The sequence below is a fragment of the Odontesthes bonariensis genome, chromosome 21 (genome assembly GCF_027942865.1).
Source record: "Odontesthes bonariensis isolate fOdoBon6 chromosome 21, fOdoBon6.hap1, whole genome shotgun sequence".
Lineage (NCBI taxonomy): Eukaryota > Metazoa > Chordata > Actinopteri > Atheriniformes > Atherinopsidae > Odontesthes > Odontesthes bonariensis.
This window is the reverse complement of record NC_134526.1, coordinates 12,818,270-12,840,870: the sequence shown is the minus strand read 5'-3', so window position 1 is coordinate 12,840,870 and position 22,601 is coordinate 12,818,270. Positions and strand designations below refer to the sequence as shown.

General features: G+C 38.9%; 2 protein-coding genes across 3 annotated transcripts; one reads left to right on the top strand and one right to left on the bottom strand.

The window, feature by feature from the left end:
• Nucleotides 1-255: 255 nt before the first annotated feature.
• LOC142371607 (myosin heavy chain, fast skeletal muscle) lies at nt 256-11,296 on the bottom strand. The gene is made up of 41 exons (XM_075454309.1): nt 11,260-11,296; nt 10,881-10,929; nt 10,543-10,764; nt 10,272-10,415; nt 9,962-10,118; nt 9,824-9,851; nt 9,625-9,736; nt 9,447-9,539; nt 9,299-9,362; nt 9,050-9,148; nt 8,859-8,962; nt 8,637-8,775; nt 8,378-8,496; nt 8,131-8,280; nt 7,879-8,049; nt 7,457-7,763; nt 7,040-7,113; nt 6,863-6,950; nt 6,659-6,776; nt 6,442-6,565; nt 6,212-6,348; nt 5,841-6,096; nt 5,280-5,522; nt 4,993-5,169; nt 4,766-4,911; nt 4,593-4,683; nt 3,839-4,228; nt 3,609-3,735; nt 3,417-3,535; nt 3,073-3,269; nt 2,806-2,989; nt 2,567-2,732; nt 2,325-2,449; nt 1,874-2,182; nt 1,588-1,791; nt 1,380-1,505; nt 1,112-1,282; nt 890-994; nt 712-807; nt 479-610; nt 256-369 (listed from the first exon to the last, which is right to left on the bottom strand). The coding sequence occupies exons 3-41, from the start codon at nt 10,744-10,746 to the stop codon at nt 352-354; spliced, it is 5,814 nt and encodes a 1,937-aa protein (XP_075310424.1). The 5' UTR covers nt 10,747-10,764; nt 10,881-10,929; nt 11,260-11,296; the 3' UTR covers nt 256-351.
• Nucleotides 11,297-13,975: 2,679 nt separating this feature from the next.
• xab2 (XPA binding protein 2) lies at nt 13,976-21,899 on the top strand. Of its 2 annotated transcripts, none has more exons than XM_075454010.1 (19): nt 13,976-14,125; nt 14,493-14,641; nt 14,872-14,995; nt 15,104-15,301; nt 15,617-15,751; nt 15,855-16,019; nt 16,216-16,360; nt 16,448-16,599; nt 16,690-16,809; nt 16,916-17,047; nt 17,982-18,113; nt 18,225-18,338; nt 18,464-18,626; nt 18,749-18,939; nt 19,281-19,403; nt 19,507-19,678; nt 20,341-20,461; nt 20,606-20,709; nt 20,826-21,899. In XM_075454010.1, exons 1-19 carry the CDS (start codon nt 14,090-14,092, stop codon nt 20,885-20,887), a joined length of 2,538 nt encoding a protein of 845 aa, XP_075310125.1. In that variant the 5' UTR covers nt 13,976-14,089; the 3' UTR covers nt 20,888-21,899. The 2 variants fall into 2 exon arrangements, with proteins under 2 accessions (XP_075310125.1, XP_075310124.1); XM_075454009.1 differs by having other exon boundaries at nt 20,335-20,461.
• The last annotated feature ends 702 nt before the right edge of the window (nt 21,900-22,601 follow it).

Genomic DNA, 22,601 nt, shown 5'->3' with positions numbered 1-22,601 from the left:
TGTCATGTAAGCCATTATTGGACGATGTGAGTGTTAAAACTGTGAACTTATTCATGAGTGTAAACGGAAAACGTAGAACACACATAAAAGATGACTCTTGTGGGTTTCAAGCAGTGGGTTTCAGCATATTAATGTGCTCTACTTTGGTTTGGTACATGGGCTAGACTTATTCGAACAGGACTAGAACTCCTGTTACTTTGTGCAGTTAAATAGGATAGTCACAAGAAAACAAAAAAAATTGATTCAGAACAATCATGATATTAATTATCTTTATTGTTGCATCAATGAGCCCCGAGCTACTAGTTCATATTTTATGAACTATGTTGAGACGCATCAAATGAATGACGACTGTCACTCTGCAGAGTCCGACTAAAAAACAAGAAGCGGAAATAAGTAGGGAATCATAAACATTTACTGAATTTCAATGTTATCACAGCTGATCATGCAAAACACTTTTAAATACATTAAACACTGTTACCTTTCCAGCCTCACGGCTCTTGGCTCTGAGCTTGTTGACCTGAGACTCAGCAATGTCAGCGCGCTCCTGAGATTCCTCCATCTCATGCTGAACTTTTCTGAGCCTGGACATGTGAGTGTTGGCCTGCTCCTCCTGGGAATGATTTGGGGTTGTATAGAAATAGTTATAAGACAGATAACAATTATTACTGAATTGGAAAACATGCAACGTTAAGTCTTAAGTCTTTCACTTACAGCCTCCTCAGCCTGTCTCTTGTAAGACTTGACTTTGAGCTGCAGTTTGTCCACCAGATCCTGAAGTCTGGTCACATTCTTCTTGTCTTCCTCAGTCTACAAACGTAAAGTGTTCCATTTTGAGAGGTTATTAGAGAATTAAGATAATGTCATTGGCTTTTTTCCCCCCAGATATTACCTGGTAGGTCAACTCCTTCACTCTCCTCTCATATTTGCGGACTCCTTTAACAGCATCAGCTCCACGTCTCTGTTCAGCCTCAACTTCAGCCTCCAGCTCACGCACCTTCAAAGATTTTCAATTATAAACCGTATATTAGTGTTGCTTACGAACATTTTTGCAAAAGTAAATTTTTTACTAGCATGAAAATTAAAAATTGTGAGTTTTTCTCACAGTTCATACCCTGGACTCCAGTTTCTGGAGCTGCTTCTTGCCACCCTTCATGGCGAGGTTCTCAGCCTCATCCAGACGATGCTGCAGGTCCTTGACTGTGACCTCCAGGTTCTTCTTCATCCTCTCAAGGTGAGCGCTGGTGTCCTGCTCCTTCTTCAGCTCCTCGGCCATCATGGCGGCCTAAAATGATGGGTAGTTCCACGATATTATTTTTTGTCTTGTCAAACATAAATAAGTATTTTGTGAAACAACAGTTTAAATGGAACAGCAGGCTCACATCAGTGATAGCCTTTTTGGCTTTCTCCTCTGCATTTCTTGCTTCTTGAACAGCATCATCCACCTCACCCTGAACCTGGACGAAGTCAGTCTCCAGCTTCTTCTTGGTGTTCAGAAGGCTGGTGTTCTGAAAATTTATCAATATAAGACGTTTTAATTGTACGTGTCTTACATCTTTGATTGCAATAAGTTACTTATTACAATCCAACCTGAGAGTGAAGCAGTCCAACACGCTCACTAGCATCAACCAACTCCTGTTCAGCCACTTTGCGTGCTCTGTCTGTCTGTTCCAGAGCAGCTCTCAGCTCCTCAATCTCAGCCATCATCAGACCATTTCTGCGCTCCACCATAGCAACCTGCTCCTTCATGTCTTCCTGTCCTCTGAGAGCATCATCAAGGTGCAGTTGGGCATCCTAAGAATGAAATATGAGTTAGTCTTTACTATCCTTTCTCCCAAATTGTTTTGATTGATTTCTGCACTGATACCAAACTTACCTTGAGCTGTCCCTGGACATTCCTCAGTTGTTTTTGGGCCTCAGCAGCCTGCCTGTTGGCATGGCTCAGCTGAATTTCCATCTCATTCAGATCTCCCTCCATCTTCTTCTTGATTCTCAGGGCATCATTCCTGCTCCTGACCTCGGAATCAAGAGCACTTTGCATGGAGTCCATCACCCTCTGGCTGTTTCTCTTGATCTGCTCCATTTCTTCATCCTTCTCTGCCAGCTTCCTGTCAACCTCACCTTTGACCTGGTTGAGCTCCAACTGAACACGGAGAATCTTGGCCTCCTCATGCTCCAGAGTGCCCTTGGTTTAATTTTAATAGAAAATTACAAGTTAAAAACTCAAATTGCAGTGCCTCTAAATATAAATTTGATTAGCCGAAATCAAGGACTTGCTTTCTTCTGGATGGTGTAAATGACTCTCTATCAACCCAATGTTTTTGTACCTCAGCTTCCTCCAATGCTGTCTGAATTTCAGACTTCTCGGTCTCTATAGTCTTCTTGGCTTTTTCCAGCTCATGAATGGTCTTTCCAGTCTCACCAATCTGTTCAGTCAGATCTGAGATCTCCTCTTCAAGTAAAATTACAAAAAAAAAAAAATTAAGCTTTTGGAAAATGGTATAAAACTAGAAGCTTATAAGGTCTGGTATGTTGTTCATATCTAGATATAGTTTAAAAGTTAACATACGCTGCAGGTTCTTGTTCTCTCTCTTCATGGTCTCCAGCTGATCCAGAGACTCCTCATAGGAGTTCTTCATCTTGAACAGCTCAGTGCTGAGAGAGCGAGCCTCCTTTTGGGTTCCTTCCAGCTCTGCCTGGCCCTCCTCATACTTCTGTTTCCACTCTGCCAGGACCTATTTTTTGAATTCGTAAAAATTATTAATTGCATTTGAACAATTATAATTTTGTTTGTGAATTTTTCTTTACCTTGTCAAAGTTCCTCTGTTTCTTGTCAAGGTTGGCGGCCAGAGAATTAGCTCTCTCCACATCAATCATGAGGTCCTCCACCTCACCCTGCAGCCTCTGCTTGGTCTTCTCCAAAGAAGCACATTTGGAGTTTACAGCCTCAATAGATTCCTCAGCATCCTGTAGGCGCTGGGCAAGCTTCTTCCTGCATTGAACCCAAATTTCAATGTTTAAAAGTGCACAGTCGAAATTAAAAACATTTCTAATTATCAAACTGCAGTGACTTACTTTGCCTCCTCCAGCTCCTCAGTGCGCTGGATAGCATCCGTCTCATATTTGCTTCTCCACTGAGCAACCTCACTGTTGGCCTTGGACATTCCTCTCTGCAGCTCAGCCTTTGCCTCCTGCTCCTCCTCAAACTGCTCTCTGAGCAGATCACAGTCATGGCGGGCTGACTGAACACCATGGGCAAGAGCGTTCTTGGCCTGTCAAACACACAGTCAGTGTCAGACATATTTTCATTGAACTAATGTTACATGCAAATGCTGGGTGGATAGTATATAAAGTTGTTTTTTTACTCCTTAAGATTTAATCTTTAACTAATGATGTGAAGTGATATAAACTTTTCATGCCTTCACTTCCTCCTCAACGTGTCTCTTGAGCTCCTCAATTTGCTGAGTAAAAGCTTGTTTTCCTCTCGTCAGCTGAGAAACGAGAGCTTCTTTCTCCTCAAGCTGGCGGGAAAACTCACCTGCAGGATGATAAATAAGTGTAAGAAAATGATAAACCATAAATGGGCCAGTTTCTTATCACAAGTGACTCACCATTCTCTGTCTGAAGTCTTGCCCTCTGTCCATTAATGTCATTTAACTGGCGAACGTTCTCATCATTTTTAGTTTTGAGCTCACTCAGCTGGTCCTCCAAAGTTCTGCACATTTTCTCCAAGTTGCCCTGAAATCACAATACATAAAGCATATTATTACTTTCTACATGTTTAAAACAAGTTGATTATTCATTAGTTACATTCAAAATGATGAGCAAACCACGTACTGACCTTTGCTTTGGCAACAGACTCCATATTGCTGGAGAGGTCATCAATCTCCATCTTGTACTCGCTCTTTTCCTTCTCCAGCTTCTGTTTGACTCGCTGGAGGTTGTCGATCTGCTCTCCCAGCTCTGCAACAGTGTCAGCCTGCTTCTTGCGTAGAGCTGCTGAAGTAGCTTCATGCTGCAGAGTAGTTTCTTCAAGGTCCCGACGCAGCTTCTGGAACTCAGCCTCACGCTTCTTGTTCATCTCAATCTGAGCAGCTGTTGCTCCACCAGCTTCCTCAAGCCTCTCACTGATCTCCTCAAGCTCCCTGGAGAGGTCAGCTCTCTGCTTCTCTACTTTAGCCCGAGCAGCCCTCTCTGCCTCAATCTCCTCTTCCAGCTCCTCAATACGAGCCTGGATTTGAGTTTACGAAAGTAGAAACAAGTCGGTTCAGTAACTGGATTCAACATTGAAACATATATCGTTAGCCTAATAGCATAATTGCCTTAGTCATTTTTTGGCCAAATTATGCTATCTGCCTAACTGTACTCTCCACTGCTGCATCCCCTCCCTTTTTTGTTTGCAAACTTTTTCACACATCTGGTTGAACTGACTGTTACAAAATGAATAAAAAATACCAATGTGCTTGCTAAAAATCGTGTTTTTTCTTATTTTCCAAAAACATTCAAATATGACGTAGGCAATTATGCTATTAGGCTGACGATATTTTAAAATGATAAATAGTAATAAACTGGAATTAATTTGATGCAATGCTTACCTGAAGTTCCTTGATCTTCTTCTGAAGCTGAGCACTAAGAGACTGTTCATCCTCAACCTTGCTGAGAAGTTGGCTGATTTCAAACTCCTTCCTTATTGTAAAAAGCATAAATAAATGTTAGTTCATTACTGTGAACTCAGCAACATATTCCCTGACTAAATTGTACCACTTACTTCTTGATTTTCTCGTCAGATTGCTGCTTGTCATTCTCCAGATCCATTATAGATTCCTGGGCCAGTTTCAGATCTCCCTCAAGCTTTCTCTTGGATCTCTCAAGGTCCATACGGAGCTTCTTCTCTTGCTCCAATGAGCCCTCAAGCTATAAAATGACAAGTAATTCTTGATTGTATGCTTCAGTTCCAAGATTGTTAAATCAAAGTCAAAACAATTCTTTTCTTACATCATCAACTTGCTGTTCCAGCTTTGTCTTGGCCTTGGTCAGAGTGTTGACTTTGTCTTCCTCTGCCTGGAGATCATCCAGTGTTTGTTGATGGGCCTCTTGGAGGGCTTTCTTCTCCTTGGTTAACTTGGCAATGGACTCATCTTGAGATGCCATCTCCTCTGTCAGGTTTTTCACCTATGAGTTGCATGAAACACATTTAAATGTCACCATAACAGCTGCATATCTGCAAAATAAATGGGCACATTTTAATCAGATTCCTGTTGATATGTCTAAGTGATAATAACCTTGTTTTCTGTGGCATGTTTCTCCTTCTCCACTTTAGCCAAGGTGAGCTCCAAGTCATCAATGTCTTTCTTCAGCTCAGAGCATTCATCCTCCAGCTTCCTCTTCTTGGCAGTCAGCTCAGCATTGATTTCCTCTTCATCCTCCAGTCTCTCAGTTGTCTCTTTGAGTTTGGCCTCGAGCTGGATTTTACTCTTAATGAGCCCCTCACACCTTTCCTCAGCATCTGAGAGATTCTCAACTTCCTATGGATTGTGGTGAATAGACAAGAATTTGGGATCATTGTTTTCCTAAGGCCTTTTTATATCTTTGGTATTATATATCTTTGCAGTATACAGGTATTTTACAAGTTCTGACTAATAATAAAGAATATATTAAAAGATATATATATATATATATATATATAAACAATATATCTTATTTATGTCTAAAACATTTATGCAGAAGTAACACTTCACTGTGGAAGTATCACTTCACTAACTAAGACAGGCATCTTAGCTAGCTGTCTTAGTTATTGAATTATAGATGTTAAGTGGTCACACTTGCTGGTGCTTCCTACTTACTCCAGCAACTTGGAGTTGCAGGTCATTCTTCTCCTGCAGCAGGGAAACCATCTTTTCCTCCAGCTCCTTCTTCTTGGCCAGAGCAGTTGCCAGATCTGTTTTCATCTTGTCATAGTTTTCCTTCATCTGGCTCAGCTCCTTCTCAGTCTCAGCACTCTTCAGTAGAGGCTTGATCTTGAAGTACAGGTTCATCCATGGCCAGTTCTTCACATTCATAAATGAACGAATGTTGTACTGGATGGTGAAGATAGCGTCTCTAAAAAAAACAAACAAACAAAAGAAATTAAAACAAGATGTTACTTTTTCTGCACTTACTGCTTGTAATAAGAGGGCAATAAAACACCATTTGTTGTTTGTCATAATTTTACCACCTCCTCTCCATCATCTTGACAAACTCCTTCCTCATGACATATCCTCTGGCGAGAGCCTGAGTCATTGTCACCAGCTCAGCCAGTTTCTCATCTCTCATCTCCTCAAGGGTACCCAGCAGACCAGCTTTGAAGAACACCTATTTTGTCAAGTAAAAACAAGCACCCATCAATAAAGATGACTGCACAATGTACTTGTGCCCAGAGTTTCATATTATCCTACTGAATCGTACCTTTGTGTGTCCAAACTTGTACTGAGTATGGTCCACATCAATGGAGCCCAGAAGCTTCTCAGAAGCTTTCTTGTTGTCAATAAACTGTCCCTCAGGGATGACGCTGGCATTTAACACTTTGTATCTGAAATAAAAAGTAATGATGTTCGTGTTTATTCCAATTTTGACCTGAAAAAAAAAATCAATTTTACTTGTTTTAGGTGTCAACTGCTGTCACCTCTGCTTGAAGTCACCGTAGAGGATCCTGCTGGGGAAGCCCTTTCTGCAGATTCTGATCCCTTCCAGCACGCCATTACACCTCAGCTGATGGATCACTAAGAAATTCTCCATAAGACCTGGGTATTAGAAACAACTGTTGTGAATATTTTGTTTTATAAATCTGAAATGTTAAGTTCGAAATTTACAACTGGAGGCTTCTTACCTTGAGTCTTTGTTTCATTGGGAATCAGGCAACGCACAAAGTGAGGGTGAGTACTCCTCAAGTTGGTCATCAGCTTGCCCAAGTTCTCCTGTAGATCAGCAAGATAATAGGTCAGTGGTGTTTATAATGAGGCACTTATCTATGATTTTACCCTCAAGAAGATCTAACTACACTTACCCTGAAAAGAGCGGACACAGTCTGGAAGGAACCACCCTTCTTCTTACCGCCCTTCTTGGCACCACCAGCAGCCTCTGTTTAAAAAAATTACTTAATTTAATTTATGTGACTGAAAAAAGACAAATATGTTTAACTATCTTTATTATGAAAAATGGAATTTAATTCTATTAGTCAGCTGGAATTTTAAGTCATAGTAAGCTTTTTACTATGACTTCGTGTTTCACAAGTTATGAAGTAGAAATATTTAACCATGTTGCTCTCTATCTAGCACCTTAAAATAAAAGTTCCAGTCAAGAGATAGCTATTTAACACATTTTGGATATGTGTCTACAATATCACAACAGTAGTTTGACTATAATTATATATACCATATGCCGGACATTGTAGTTTCTCATTAATCTGTTCCCTTATATTTACCATCTGTTCCAGCATGGGCTGCATACAGGAGGCACAGCAGTTTGTTGGAAGACTTCTGGTAGAGCTGGACGACTGAGTCGTTCAGCGGGTCCTTGTTCTTGTCCAGCCAGCCAGTGATATTGTAGTCCACAGTACCAGCATAGTGAACCAGGGAGAAGTGAGCCTCAGCCTTGCCCTTTGCAGGTTTTGGCTTCTCAAAGGCCTTGGTCTTGCCAAGATGCTGATCGTGTAGCTTATTCTTGAAAGTTGTGTCAGAGGCCTTGGGGAACATGCACTCCTCTTCAAGGATGGAGAAGATTCCCATTGGCTGAGAAGAATTGATATTTCAAATTAGAAGTCAAATGTAACAGTTTATTGATACATATTTACATCAACATCTGCTTAAAAGTCCTGATTTCTTTTCCACATTAACAGTGACTCACCTTCTCAATTAGCTCAATGCAGGCAGCCAAGTCCATACCGAAGTCAATGAACTCCCAATCAATGCCTTCCTTCTTGTACTCCTCTTGCTCCAGGACGAACATGTGGTGGTTAAAGAACTGTTGCAGTTTCTCATTGGTGAAGTTGATGCAGAGCTGCTCCAAGCTGTTGTACTGTGATCACACAAAGGGATTTAATTTCCTGGACAAATTGTGTTGATCTTCATTACGATTTAAGATGTTGTTCCAACTCACGTCAAAGATCTCAAATCCAGCAATATCCAACACTCCAATAAAGAACTGTCTTGCCTTCTTTGTGTCCAGCATCTCATTGATACGGATGACCATCCACAAGAACATTTTCTCATATATAGACTTGCACAGAGCACTGACAGAATTGCTGACCTTGAAGAAAAGATTTGAGCATTTACATTTTTCAAAATATGTTCGCTTTCAAAACACAAATAGGTAGTAAAAGAAATTCCAGTAAAATCTCAGTTACCTGTGGGACGGTCTGACCTTTGGTGACCATCTCATTTCCGACCTTGACTCTTGGATAGCACAGAGCTTTCAGCATATCAGCCGAGTTCAGGCCCAAGAGGTAGGCGATTTTATCTGCCACTGATTAAAAGAAAGAGATCTTTAGCTGCCACAGGCACAGGGATGTGTTTAGTTAAACTGCAGACAAACAGGTACACTTTAACCCTTGAGGAACTATAGATTATTTTTATATAAATGTGAATTAAATTTTAAAAGTTTACCTTCATTGCCATCAGGTTCAGCCTGCTCCTCACGCTGCTTCTGCTTGAATTTCATGTTACCATGATGCATCACAGCACCAGTTAGTTTGAAGATTCCCATTTTCTCCTCAGCAGTGAAGCCCAAGATGTCAATAGCAGTCTGCACAAGTGATGAAGCTTTCGTCACATATCTTTCTGGTATCACGTTTAAACAACACCCAAATGAACATAATGTTGTCTTACGTCTGTTGCAATGAACTCCTCCACATCATCGATGCTCTTGACAGTGATTTCACCCTGACTGATCATATGATAATCATAGGGGTTGGTGGTGATCAGAAGAGCCTCTGGAAATGATTAGAAGAAATAGCTGTAACATACATGGTCATTTTCATTTTAATAAAGTTCCATGTTCAGATTGTCTAGCCACATACCCAGGAGCTCAGGCTTGTGGCCTGTCATCAACTGATAAAAGATATGGTAGCTCCTCTCAGCAGACAACTGGAAGGTGACACGGGACTTCTCCAGCAGATCTAAATTCAGCAAATCAGTGTCAGAAATGTGTACGTTGCCTGCATGTCATCACACAGTGGAATCAAATGTTTCTTGAAGTTTTCCAGTCTCTCGTATTCAATTCAAGCGTAAATTCAAATACAAGTGACTGAATAACATGCGTGACTTACATGTTTCAATATCTGCTGAGGCCAGTTTTCCACTGGTTGCAAAATGAATTCTGATGAATTTACCCTAAACATATCACATTTAAGTCAATGAGATTCTTGAAATACAGCTTAAAGAGCTTCTGTTAGTTTCAGTCCCTTCAACACTTACAAAACGAGAGGAGTTGTCATTCCTCACAGTCTTGGCATTACCATAGGCCTCCAGCAGAGGGTTGGCTGCAATGATTTGATCCTCCAGTGAACCCTAAAAAATACAGTGACATTTACTTATATTTTGCATATTTTTTTAAACAGACAGTTATCATTTTTCTCATATCAGTCAAGCACACCTGCATCTTGCCGGCTGTTGGCTCTGCTTTCTTTGATCCAGCCACTGCAACTATTGCAAAGTACTGGATGACACGCTTGGTGTTGACAGTCTTTCCTGCACCGGATTCTCCACTAAGGGGCGGAGATAGAGAGATATATCTTGAGGTTTCTTTTATATGTCTACAAATGTACTAAAAGCATACTCATTCCATTACTTACGTGATAAGGATAGACTGGTTCTCACGATCTGAAATAAACAAATAGTTTGTTTCATTTGATGCAACATTTGGTCAAAATACATGAAAATCAATATCATATTGTATAAATGTACATGCTCTCCTCTCAATGTAATCTTACCAGTGAGCATGAACTGATAGGCATTGTCAGAGATAGAGAAGATGTGGGGTGGAGCTTCAACCCTCTTCTTCCCTCTGTATGCCACAACAACCACAGCATCATACACTGGAAGCCACTTGTAGGGGTTCACAACGACACAGAACAGGCCAGAGTAGGTCTGTAAAGAGAGGGAAGACCACACCAAAGATGACTGTCTACATTTGACATATATCATTTCTATTTGTGCTTCAGTCTGTTGAGAAAAGACCGCACTGCGTTCATTTGTTGTTAGTGTTTTCATTCCTATCTGAATGTTAAGTTGAAAACTTACGTAGATCATCCATGATGCAAAACGCTCTTTGAGGTTAAACAACACGCAAGGCTCGTTGAGGTGGGTCATCATGGCCATGTCCTCAATTTTATCATACTTTGGAGGGTTCCTGGGAAGGACGTCATCCTCTTTCACAGTAACACTCTGCACAAAAATTGTGTTTTTAAAACTAATAAATGAATTATTTATATATAATATGTGTATGCAGCTTAATAAGAACAGGATAACAAAAGCTAGATACAGTAAAATCAAAACAGCAAATTGTACCCACCTTCCCGTCATCCGTCTCAACTGTGGCTTTACCACCCTCTTTCTTGACGAGTTTTCCCTTGGCGTACATTTCATCAGGAATTGTCACAAATACTGCTGTTTTAGCATCAAATGGAGTGTTTTGAGCCTCAAGCCTCTCTCTTTCTGGCTTGCGGAGGTATATAGCCGAAGGGCCATACTGCGCCATCTCTGCGTCTGTGCTCATTTTGGCACTTTAGTCAGGCTGACAAAAGAAGTTTGAATTACTGTTAGCATGTTTCATTGAAATATAGTTTAAAGAAACTTTGAAAATACTTCTAATCATTATGAAATTATGAAGTTATTGTAGGCACATCCTACCTCAGTTTACCCCAAGAAAATGGCCCAGATCTGTTGATGTCTAAAGATGCTGTTAAAGAAAAATGTACATAATCATTAAAAATCTACTGCAACTAAAGCAGAAACAGCAGTAAACATTTTGCCTATTTTAGCTAACTTCCATGGTCATGTAATTCTTTATAGTCTCAATAATTTATTTACAAATACAACAATAAAGACTGTTTTCAAAGCCTCTCAAGTAAATCTAAAACTTTTCAATCTTTAAAAAATATATCAGTTATAGATTCAGTGTTAACTATTTCTAAAGTATCGATATATATCCATTACCATAAGAATACAAATAAAACTAATCATTTCAAATAAAGCTAACTGATTTCACATCAACACGCAAAGCACTAACCTGTGTGGGATGCCTGTCAGTTCTCAGAGGAGTTGGAGGCTGCTGCTTTTATAGAGGCAGTGACTGCCTGGTCAGCAGCAATGTGCCACTCAATTTAGTCACGCATCCCTGTCTTCGTAAGACCCATCGTGTGACATTGCAAGTTTTGTCAGCTATGTTTTTTTATATAACATCTATCATCTGTTCAAAAAAAGTAATAAAACAAGGAAGATGAAACATGCCTCTTGAATAAAGCAAACTGGAACCAAAATTTTAGTATAACTGATGAATATATGAAGATTTATGTTTAGATTAAACATATTCAAACTGCATTATAGCATGGGACCTTGTGATATGATCAAATCATGAATTATATGAAAAATTCTAATATTTAATAAAAGATTTATCCTATGATAATAAACTTATCTAGACTGTTGCTTGTTTTCAATCATTTCAATTCATTTTGATTATCTTATTTGTTTCTCTTTATGTTCTTTTATGTATTTTCAATGCTTCTTCCACTCCCCGCTGCAATGCTCTTATTTTATGTAAAGCACTTGGAATTGTTTTGTTCATGAAATATGCTATACAAATAAATTTGACTTGACTTTGACTTGTCCACATTTCAACATTTGCAGTAAAACTTTGCTTGAAGGCCCTTTCTTTTTCAAAATACCACAAATGTGTCTTGACAACTTAATAATGTAACTAAAAAGGCCACAAAACATGCATTCATTTGAAGAGTATGCAATTTTGTATCAGTAATCTCATGCAAGTATCGCACTTGCTCATAAAACACAAGTGTGATGGTAATGTTCAAAGTATGTCCAAAAATAGATGCTATGCAAAGCATCGGAGACTCCAAATTTTTTCATTTGCGACAATAAATGATTCACACAAACAAATGTAAATTCTTACTTACATGTGAGAGATTTTTTATGTATTTTTCATTTTCTAATGAGAAGTTGTCTCTTCTTACAAATGTATTTCTTAAAAGTGCAATCAAACATGGTCATAGCCAAGAATGGAAATTTGTTTTGAAGAAGCCTCCAAGTGTCGCTGGTATATGGTTGCAGAGCACTGGCACATCTCGTGTTCCTGTAATAAAACTGAATGTAAGGCCCTTTCCATAAAGTTCAAGTGCTGTCACACCCTGCCTTATTAGGACAAGAGACAATTTGCCAACCACGCTGAGATAAGACCTATAATAAGTCCCACTCAGATATCACAGGTCTTTATCCTCCTGCTGATGATGTTGATGCTGCAATGGAAACTTAGTGTCCTTGAAAAACTATCCAACTATAGTTTTGATACATTGCTGGCACAGCTCCAAAACAAAATAATATACTTACCCATGGATATATGTCTAATTCCTGCCTAAATGCCTTTCAGTAGGATTAACAATGATTCGGACAGTGAATTTGTGATTTATATTCTGGGTAATCTCTTTCCTAAAGCTGTGAAACTACTGTATTCAACCTTTAAACTCCACCATGACTTCAATTGAACTTTTCTGTCTATATTTTTTAACCTTGGATAACAATTTGAAACATTCTATAACTTTACATAAAGTTGAGTAGAGTATAATGTTGCAACAGCCATCTTGTGTTTTTAGATACTTTCTGGAGGATAATTTCTATTTTTATTTATTTGAATAGGGACAATGCACATTAATGAACATCAGTATAAAAACAAATGTAAATATGCCGGATTATAGCTACAAAGCTAGTTTTCATCCGTAGTCCCTAGGCAGACAAATACACAAGAAAGAAAATACATAAGAAAGAAAATAATAATAATATAATATTATTGGAAAGTATTATTATTACATTATTAGAAATTATAGAAAATAATATTTATCTTTATTCATTTTCCTCAAATCTGTGCCTTAAAGCCATAAGTCATGTCAGGGTTTGCTGCAGCCCACTTTCACGGAGTACAACTTGAGTAATAAAATGACAAGAAATGTATGCCCATGATCCTATAACATCACAGCCTAAAACACGAGGATTAAATTTACATGCACATTTATTTCCAAATAAGCCCTCCAATAGATATTACAATTTGGATGCTGTTTTGAAGGTTTGTTAGGGCTTCCTCGAATAAGGGATCAAAATTAGCACCTTTCAACAGGCAATGCCATATTTGTATCCACATGTGACAGGTTCATGAGGTTTGAGGGTCACTAAAAGAAAGATTGTCTCTCAGTACAGAATGTTTGCTGTTTAGTTTTGCTCTGTGGACTTGTTGAGAGTAGGAGATTTAAACTGTCAACTGTGGCTTGCACCTCAAGTTACCATCCATCCATCCATTTTCTATACCCGCTTTATCCAATTCAGGGTCATGGGTGGGGGCTGTAGCCCACCTCAGCTGTCTCCAAAGGTTACTTCTTCCTCACATAGTAAAGACTACAATCATTGAGGTGTATATTTGAAACTATATAGTGTTATGACATGCATATGTTTTTTTTTCTATTTAACGTGTACCTCAATATATATAAAGCAGCGAAGCCTTTATTATATTTTCATGTTTCAGACGTCAAATGTGCTTCGGGTGACAAAATTTAAGAAGACAGAATTTGCTTAATGTCAAGTACAAGTAAGATAACTGATTAAAGTTTGTGCGCTAAAATAAAATGAAAAAAACAAAATATTCCAGGCCTTACTTACTCATACGAACTACAAACGTTATCTCGTTTGTAGTTCTTTTCGTTGCGCTTGCGTTCATTGTGGGGAAGTTACCGGAAGTCTCGCGGAGGACTCACGCTCGCAAGTGTGCAAGCAGAAGTGTAGCTTGCTAAAGTTAGCATTACTTTTAACTGGAATAATCAATCTTGGAAGTCTTGGAAGAAATGCCTTCGTTAAATGGAAAATCAGAAGTTGTCTTTGTAAGTTACATCATAAAGTATATTGCTATCTATTAATGTTTTTGACAAGTGGTGGAAGCTAGCGTTAACGTTTCCCCGTATTGCTAGCCTGACTAGATGTTTAATCTTAACACTGTTGAAGTTAAGGTTTCTAAGCTTGAAAGCTATAAAATATATATACCTAAGCATCATATTTGTATAAATATGGACAGTTTGAACTTAAATGTGTCGTTATTTTACCTACTTTCTTAACAATGTCAAATTGAAACCGTTCCAGTAATGCTACACTGTCGCGCTACAATGTTAGCTTTAGCAAAATTCCCTTTTAAATAAAACAGTTTAACTTGAAGCGGTATCTGAGGTGATTTCTCCACATCTGCCCTGTTAGGAAGATGATGATTTGCCTTATGAAGAGGAGATTATCAGGAATCCATACTCGGTCAAGTGCTGGATGCGGTACATTGAATTCAAACAGAATGGACCCAAAACCACCCTCAACATGATTTATGAGCGGGCTCTGAGGGAACTGCCTGGCAGGTGAGAGATTGGAAGGTCAAAATAGAGCATAGACATTGAACTACATAGATAGCTGTGGATACCTACAGCTCCAAGGATTATTGTACGAGTGTTTATCAAAATCATATCTCGTTAAAATGTAGCAAGCAGTGCGTTGGGGTAAATAAATGTTTACCTACTTTGGTCTTCATATAGTTGACAGCATCCAGATGGTGATACTTTGTTTCCTTTAAATTCCCTTCTGTTTACAGCTATAAGTTGTGGTACAACTACCTGAGAGAGAGGCGAAAACAAGTCAAAGGGAAATGTGTCACTGAACTAACTTATGAGGAGGTCAATAACTGTCACGAAAGGGCACTAGTCTTCATGCATAAGGTAATTTTGACTCAGTATTCACTGTAACTAAAAACTAAAGAAATAACTTATACTATGGCTTGTGGATATTGTATTTCAAACTAACCACCACTTCTTTCCTTAAACTAGATGCCTAGAATATGGCTAGACTACTGCCAGTTCCTTGTGTCTCAGTGTAAGATCACAAGAAGTCGGCGAACATTTGACCGTGCACTCAGAGCCCTTCCCGTAACGCAGCACCCTCGAATCTGGCCTTTGTATCTCCGCTTTGTCCGCAACCTGCCCCTGCCTGAGACAGCCATTCGGGTGTATCGCAGGTACCTCAAGGTGAGATCATAAGTGCACAACCCAGTGGGATAAAGCAGCTGTCATTCTCAATGTTTTGGATTAATCGGATTTAACAGACTTTGCTTTCATTGATGTCACTGATGTCACTGTCATCTGCTAAATCTAAATGTACTGTTTTGTAAACATAATCTGTAAATGCCTGAAGGTTTTAAGCTAAGTCAAAGGCTTTTGAATTTGCTCTTTTAGTCTCTACATTGTCCTTTGTATAGCATAATATTATGCTTTAGAAATTTCCGTGTGAACCTTCCACATAGAGCACATCAAAATGTACTGCTTTCTCTTTATATCTTGTAGCTTTCTCCAGAAAATGCAGAGGAATACATAGATTATTTACGGTCTGTTGGCCGCTTGGATGAAGCAGCTGTGCGACTGGCCGCTATAGTCAATGATGAAAGCTTTGTGTCCAAGGAGGGCAAGTCTAACTATCAAGTAAGATTTTGATGTCATATTAATTACCTCTCAATGTGTCTGGTCTTTCCACCAGAAAGTGAACATTTCCTTTAATCTCGCTTTTCTATTCATTCTTGTTTAGCTGTGGCATGAGCTCTGCGACCTGATCTCCCAGAATCCAGATAAAGTGACATCTCTGAATGTTGGAGCCATCATACGAGGAGGCCTCACTCGCTTCACAGATCAACTTGGAAAACTTTGGTGCTCCTTAGCTGACTATTACATCAGGAGTGGCCACTTTGAGAAAGTGTGTTTCCTCTAAATAGCTTTCTTTTTTCCTTTTTTTGCATAAATCACTTGATTTATTTAACTGATTGCAATATCTTTATCGAAAACGTTTTTTTGCTGTATGTGAATGTATTTTGTTTGCCTCAGTGAGGCACATAGTGAGGGTTTGACTTTTTCTTGATTTTTTTTTTTTTTGGGTCTCTTTGTTTCCCCAGGCGCGTGATGTGTATGAGGAGGCCATTCTCACAGTGGTCACGGTTAGGGATTTCACACAGGTGTTTGATAGTTGCGCACAGTTTGAGGAGAGCATGATTGCTGCCAAGATGGAAACAACTTCTGAGATGGGGCAAGATGACGAAGGTTTGTGTTTCCTTAACACTGATCACATTCCTTGCTTTCACGCACCTTGTTATTCATTCCTCAGTCTTTGTCACTCTCCACCCATAGATGACATAGACTTGGAGCTTAGACTGGCACGATTTGAGCAACTAATAGCCCGACGGCCCCTTTTACTGAACAGTGTACTGTTGAGACAGAACCCCCACAATGTCCATGAGTGGCGCAAGCGGGTAAATCTGTATGAGGGGAATCCACGGCAGGTAAGTTTAAGGGCCTTTGAGTTGTTAAAATAAGAACAGTGCCTATCCAATGCATTACTAATTAATCCATGTACAAAATATTCTCTACAGATCATTAACACATATACTGAGGCGGTACAGACTGTGGATCCAATGAAGGCCACTGGAAAGCCTCACTCTCTCTGGGTGTCTTTTGCTAAATTCTATGAGGAAAATGAGCAGCTCGATGATGTAAGTCACTAAGTTTCTTTCCAAAGGGAAGTAAAATAGTGCTTTTAAACTTTAGAACAGGTTTGTTTTTCTGTTCTTTGATATGTCCTGTATTTACTGACCATAGGCTCGGACGATCTTTGAGAAAGCTACCAAGGTGAACTACAAGCAGGTGGATGACCTTGCTGCGGTTTGGTGTGAATATGGCGAGATGGAGCTTCGCCACGAGAACTATGAACAGGCACTTCGCATCCTGAGGGTAACACAATCAAAAATTTCAGCATTATCCTAGCTTCAGTCAGTTAAGTACCCCTGTCTTTCTTTGATAGTTTGTACATCCCAGACACCGTTCTTTGCCTCCTTTCTATTCCCAACAACGAGACAAGTGGAGTAGGTGAGGAAGTGACACAAGCAAAAATTAGTCAAGACGACAGGCACGTGAAAAAACTGAGACCCTTGTTTCAGGGTAAACATTTAGAAGCAGCGCCTCATCTGACCCTTGTTTTCTTACAGCTAAATGACATGATCTCTGTCAGATTAAGTGTTTGTGAGAAGTTTTATATTTGCGTTACATTTATAGCATGATGTGTCACGCTCCAGTATGTCACAAGTATCAAATACTTTAAAAGGGAAGCTTTTTTTTGACAAGCCCCTCTGGTTCTCTTCTCTACAGATCATTTTAGGGTAATGACTTCAATAAGTTCAATAAGTTTAGCTGAGATTTAATTCGGAATCACGGGCAGAAAGTCAGAGGAGAGAAAAGAAAATGTGACAACAGAGAATTTGGGGAGCACCCCTTTGCAGTTGATGTCTGGGAACATCTAGTGGCAAGGTTGAGTAACTGCGGCAACGCTTGCAAACGTCTCGTCTAAATGTTTATATAAAGCATGTTGTCATTCATTGTAATTGATGCAAACCAGTTAGATAGTTACACATGAAAATGTTGTGTAATGTAGACATGTTATGTTTGTTTCTTTGTATGAAATATTGAGACGAGTTTAGCAAAATCAACTGCATAGTGCACACTGTAGTTCATACTTTGTAGAGGTCTGTGTGATGAATTTTGACGAAAGTGCCTAGGACTGATTGCACCTTTTCAGACCTATGACACTGCTTTTATCTTTCTCTGTCATGTTACTGCTATGATATATATACCATTGTAAGCTTGTTTATGTTTTAATGATTTAATATAGAAAGCTACAGCCATCCCATCTAGGAAAGCAGAGTACTTTGATGCATCTGAGCCAGTCCAAAACAGAGTCTACAAGTCCTTGAAGGTCTGGTCTATGTTGGCAGACTTGGAGGAAAGTCTTGGCACTTTCAAGGTATGTTAACCACTTGTTTTCACCCAACAATGTGCAATATGTAAGAAATACATAGATATTAGCCTTGCAATCAGATATTTAATTGTTTAATTCTTTCTTCTTTTTCCTCAGTCTACAAAAGCAGTGTATGATCGCATTATTGATCTCCGCATCGCCACTCCACAGATCATCATCAATTATGCCATGTTCCTTGAAGAGCACAACTACTTTGAGGAAAGCTTTAAAGTAATGGCATACAACTTAAGTGAACCTCTAATTATTCACAGAACACAATATATCCTTGCTCAATTTCTAATGCTTTTAATTTTAATTATTATTATTTTTAAATGTCTTCGTTTATACCTTTTCAGGCGTATGAGCGAGGCATCGCTCTCTTCAGGTGGCCAAATGTTTATGACATCTGGAACACTTACCTCACCAAGTTCATTGACCGTTATGGGGGCAAAAAGCTGGAGAGAGCCAGGGATTTATTTGAACAAGCCCTGGATGGTTGTCCTGCCAAGTTTGCCAAGAGTAAATATCTTGGATAGCATTTTACCAACAACTTTTCTTTATATTTCGTTCTGTTTTTGTTCTCCGTTTTCCCTACCTGTAAAATGCACTAAAGCACTCTTTGTCTGTTTTTGTCTTGTCAGCCATTTATCTGTTGTACGCCAAACTGGAGGAGGAGTATGGATTGGCGCGACATGCCATGGCTGTCTATGAAAGAGCAACGCAGGCAGTGGAAACAGTGGAGAGACATCACATGTTCAATATCTACATAAAGAGAGCAGCTGAAATTTATGGAGTTACATATACCAGAGCAATTTACCAGAAGGCTATTGAGGTATGATAGAATTGTTCTTGGTTCAGAAATGCTAATAATTAATATTTTGGCTAATATTGTATACCTGTTAATCAAAACTGTGTGTTACTAAACAAGTGTTGATTGTGCAAAAAATAAAAGACTTGAGGAGGAAAATATGAATTGTAAACTCACAAGTTCCCACTATTTGTTCATTATTTGGACCCCCTCCAGAATTGTGACTGTGCTAGTTGTGGTACATCTGTTTGTAATATAAAATTGCTGTTTATGATGTCTTTTTTTGTTTTTCCTCCCTCACTTGTATTTGTCTGTTCAATCTTAAAAGGCATAACAATTTAGGGTTACCGTCTATTTTTGTCCAGGTTCTTCCTGATGAGTATTCAAGGGACATGTGTGTGCGATTTGCTGACATGGAGAGTAAACTGGGTGAGATTGATCGGGCCAGAGCAATCTACTCCTACTGCTCCCAGATCTGTGATCCAAGGGTGAGAGACTCTCTTCCTGAATAAAATGCCGCATTTCAATGAAAGGTGAGGGCTTATTTCATGCTGCTTCTTGAAAAATGTACTTATGAACTTGGTCTTTCAGGTGACAGCTAATTTCTGGCAGTCCTGGAAAGAATTTGAGATCCGCCATGGAAACGAGGACACCATTAGAGAGATGCTGAGGATCAAACGCAGTGTCCAAGCTACCTACAACACCCAGGTCAACTTTATGTCCTCTCAGATGCTCAAAGCCACAACAAGCTCCACAGGCACTGGTGAGACAACTTGCACTAACTTTCAAAGTTGCTCTCAAATCAAAAATACATGTTTTTCCTCAGGCCTGAAGTACCATCTAGACATCTAGATTGTTTTGCCCTGACTTGCTGAGTTTTAGAGATATCTGCCTCAGAGATCTATCCCTTCGCTTGAATATAGTGAACCTGGAAGGCACTCAGACAGCGAGGTTACTATATTGTTGTTGGAAAAACTCAATAGCGATGTCTCTATCCAGAAACCGTGAACTGGTTAACCAACAAGATCCATAAACCTTGTTGTGACAAGTCTTCCATCTTTTTGTCTACTTAAACTAAAACCTTCATTGTGAAAAGGAAGTGAGCATACTGCTAACTGTGAAGTTTATTCTCTTGACAGTGGAGAAAATATTTGTAATTTTGATTTAGGGTTAAGACTTTTCTTGAAGTGACTTCTACTTTAAGCTACTGTATGCCTACTAATAGATATGCACTAAGTGGGCAGAATTACATAACTACACAAGTGCTACATTTTCCCCAAATCTATAGAATTTAACGCCAGCACTGCAGAGGAATCTATGGACTAATTTTAATTAATGAATTTCTTCATTTATCTTTTTTTTTTCTTTTTGTCTTCCACCAATTGTTGCTGCATTTATCTAACCATTCCCCTGTGGCAGTTTCAGATCTTGCTCCTGGCCAGATGGGAATCGATGACATGAAGTTGTTGGAGCAGAAAGCGCAGCAGCTCGCTGCCGAGGCTGAGCAGGACAAACCCAAACTCAAAGAAAAGATTCTCTTCGTCAGGTTTGTTGTTCATTTGTTCATTTATTTATTAATTTCTTTATTTGTGTTTTTATTATGCCCAAGGAAATATATATGTGTGGAAAATCACGACATGTCCAAAAACTGAAGTATGAAACTAGTGTTATTGGTCTTATGCACATGCAGGAGTGACACGTCTCGCAGTGAGTTGGCTGAGCTTGCCAAGCAAGCCAATCCTGATGAGATTAACATTGATGAAGATGAGGAAGATGATGACCAAGGCCCTGAGGGTGAGTGGTAGACACAGTTGAAGTGGGACAAGTAGTTTGTTTAAACATTAGTGTAGATATGTTTTACTTGCAAAAACAGGCACTTAATGATTGGCTTGTGTTCTTGGTCTTCACAGAGGTTCGTCTTGAGCAGAAGAGCGTCCCAACAGCTGTCTTTGGAGGCCTCAAAGATGATTGAAAGAAAAGACACAGAATTAAGTCAAATTGTGGTCTTCAGATTTGTCTTGCCACCTTTCAGTAGATGCCTTTTTAAAGTTGGCTAAAGATTTGGTTGTATTCTTATTTTGATAGAATAGATTTTTGTCTTCTGTAAACAAATACCTGCTTATTTTGGCCACAAGGTGTCAGTCTTTCCCAAGTATGGGACTCCACATACTTGTGCCATCGAGCTTCTTTTTTTTTTCTCTCTCTCTCTTATGAAATACTATTGTATTGATACGATACATGTAACTGAAATATGATGTAGTTTGACTTTATTTTGGAAAAACATTTTGTAAAACAATTATATGTACAAATTCTTTTGGACCCCTGAGAAATGTAAAGATTCCTCTCTGACAGGAAGCTCTGCCCTAGAAAACATAGGGGAGGAGCATATTTTCTTCAGCAGGGAGCATTCATTTCAAAGTGGAGTTGACCATTCAAGCCTCCCTTTGTTGGCTTAACTCTTACAAGTAGGTGTTTGGCTTGAAAAGTCTTGAGTTTCCAAGACGTTTACAAAACCTGCATACAAATGTCACTTCTAGATTCTAAAGACTCCAGATTCAAGGTGCAGTTGTATATTCACAACTAGATTTCATCGATTTGTCGTATTTAAATGACAGAATTATTTAGTAGAGATCCCACTTCCTGTTTTTGTTAGAATTGCAGGTTACTTTGCTCACTGATCATTTATATAGTTGTAGGCAGTGATGCAATAAAAATGTGACTAACATGAGGGTCCACTTGTGAACAGACAGTCAGAGTTCAGAGGGGTTTTCTTCTATTGCCACACTATATATATCTTGCTGGTGTAGGTGAACTACATTCCTGCAGAATTGGTTGTGACGAGCTTGTACCTTCTAATCACTGGAACTTTCTCTACAAGTCAAGTTGTTACACAAATACATTTTTACTTGGAAAATACAATATCAGAAGATAATGCTTTAGGAAAAAAAGGATTTTTAAATAAAATTCATCGCAATTAAAGCAGAGCATTTGAGTCACAGGGTCATATTTGATATATATAATCTTGCGAAACTCCTTGGTATTAAAATTATTCAGTGTTCATGCTCATATTACTACATTATAAGAGTCAAACTGAGAACTTGGAGATTACTGATTAGTAATAATTGTTTCTTTCATAAGTAGATTAAAATAGCTGAAAGCTAATCGTCTTACAAAGTTACTGCAGTGGAATGTTTGGAGACCTTGCAAGTTTGAGCTTCATGTGATGAGGCACTGGAGATTTGTTTTCCAGTGTTGCTGGTACTACAGGAATCATGAATTAAAAAACAACTGGGAAGAAGCTATTCTTAGTAACAGTAATATAATGCCAACAAGCCTTCAATATCCCACTTTCTTTACATGGTTAGATGGGATATTAATGTTTTCTCTGTTTCTCTTATAGTAGGCACTTTGTGCATACTGCAGCTTGCCTCAACATATGCATGCAAATAAGACCATCTCTGCAGGTGACAATCGCATATCCTTGCACCTGTTTTGCATGTTTATGGGCAACCGGAGAGAATAATGGAGCTATACACATTTTTCATTTCATGCTTATATAGGCTTAATATTATTCAACAAATTTAAAGGGGTAAATAACACAAACTGTCCAGAGTGTGATGGGTAATTAGTTTATCATGTTTTTTTTAAAGAAATTGCAAAAAATGTAAAAGATCGCTGTCAAATCA

Coding starts and splice junctions, on each gene's coding strand:
- LOC142371607 (XM_075454309.1), bottom strand. CDS start 10,746: ATGAGCACAGACGCAGAGATGGCGCAGTATGGCCCTTCGGCTATATAC. Junction 5,523..5,840: donor TGCAACTCCAAGTTGCTGGA/GTAAGTAGGAAG, acceptor CACAATCCATAG/GAAGTTGAGAATCTCTCAGA. Junction 995..1,111: donor TCCAGAAACTGGAGTCCAGG/GTATGAACTGTG, acceptor AAATCTTTGAAG/GTGCGTGAGCTGGAGGCTGA.
- xab2 (XM_075454009.1), top strand. CDS start 14,090: ATGCCTTCGTTAAATGGAAAATCAGAAGTTGTCTTT. Junction 16,600..16,689: donor ATGAGGGGAATCCACGGCAG/GTAAGTTTAAGG, acceptor TATTCTCTACAG/ATCATTAACACATATACTGA. Junction 18,114..18,224: donor AAAGTCTTGGCACTTTCAAG/GTATGTTAACCA, acceptor CTTTTTCCTCAG/TCTACAAAAGCAGTGTATGA.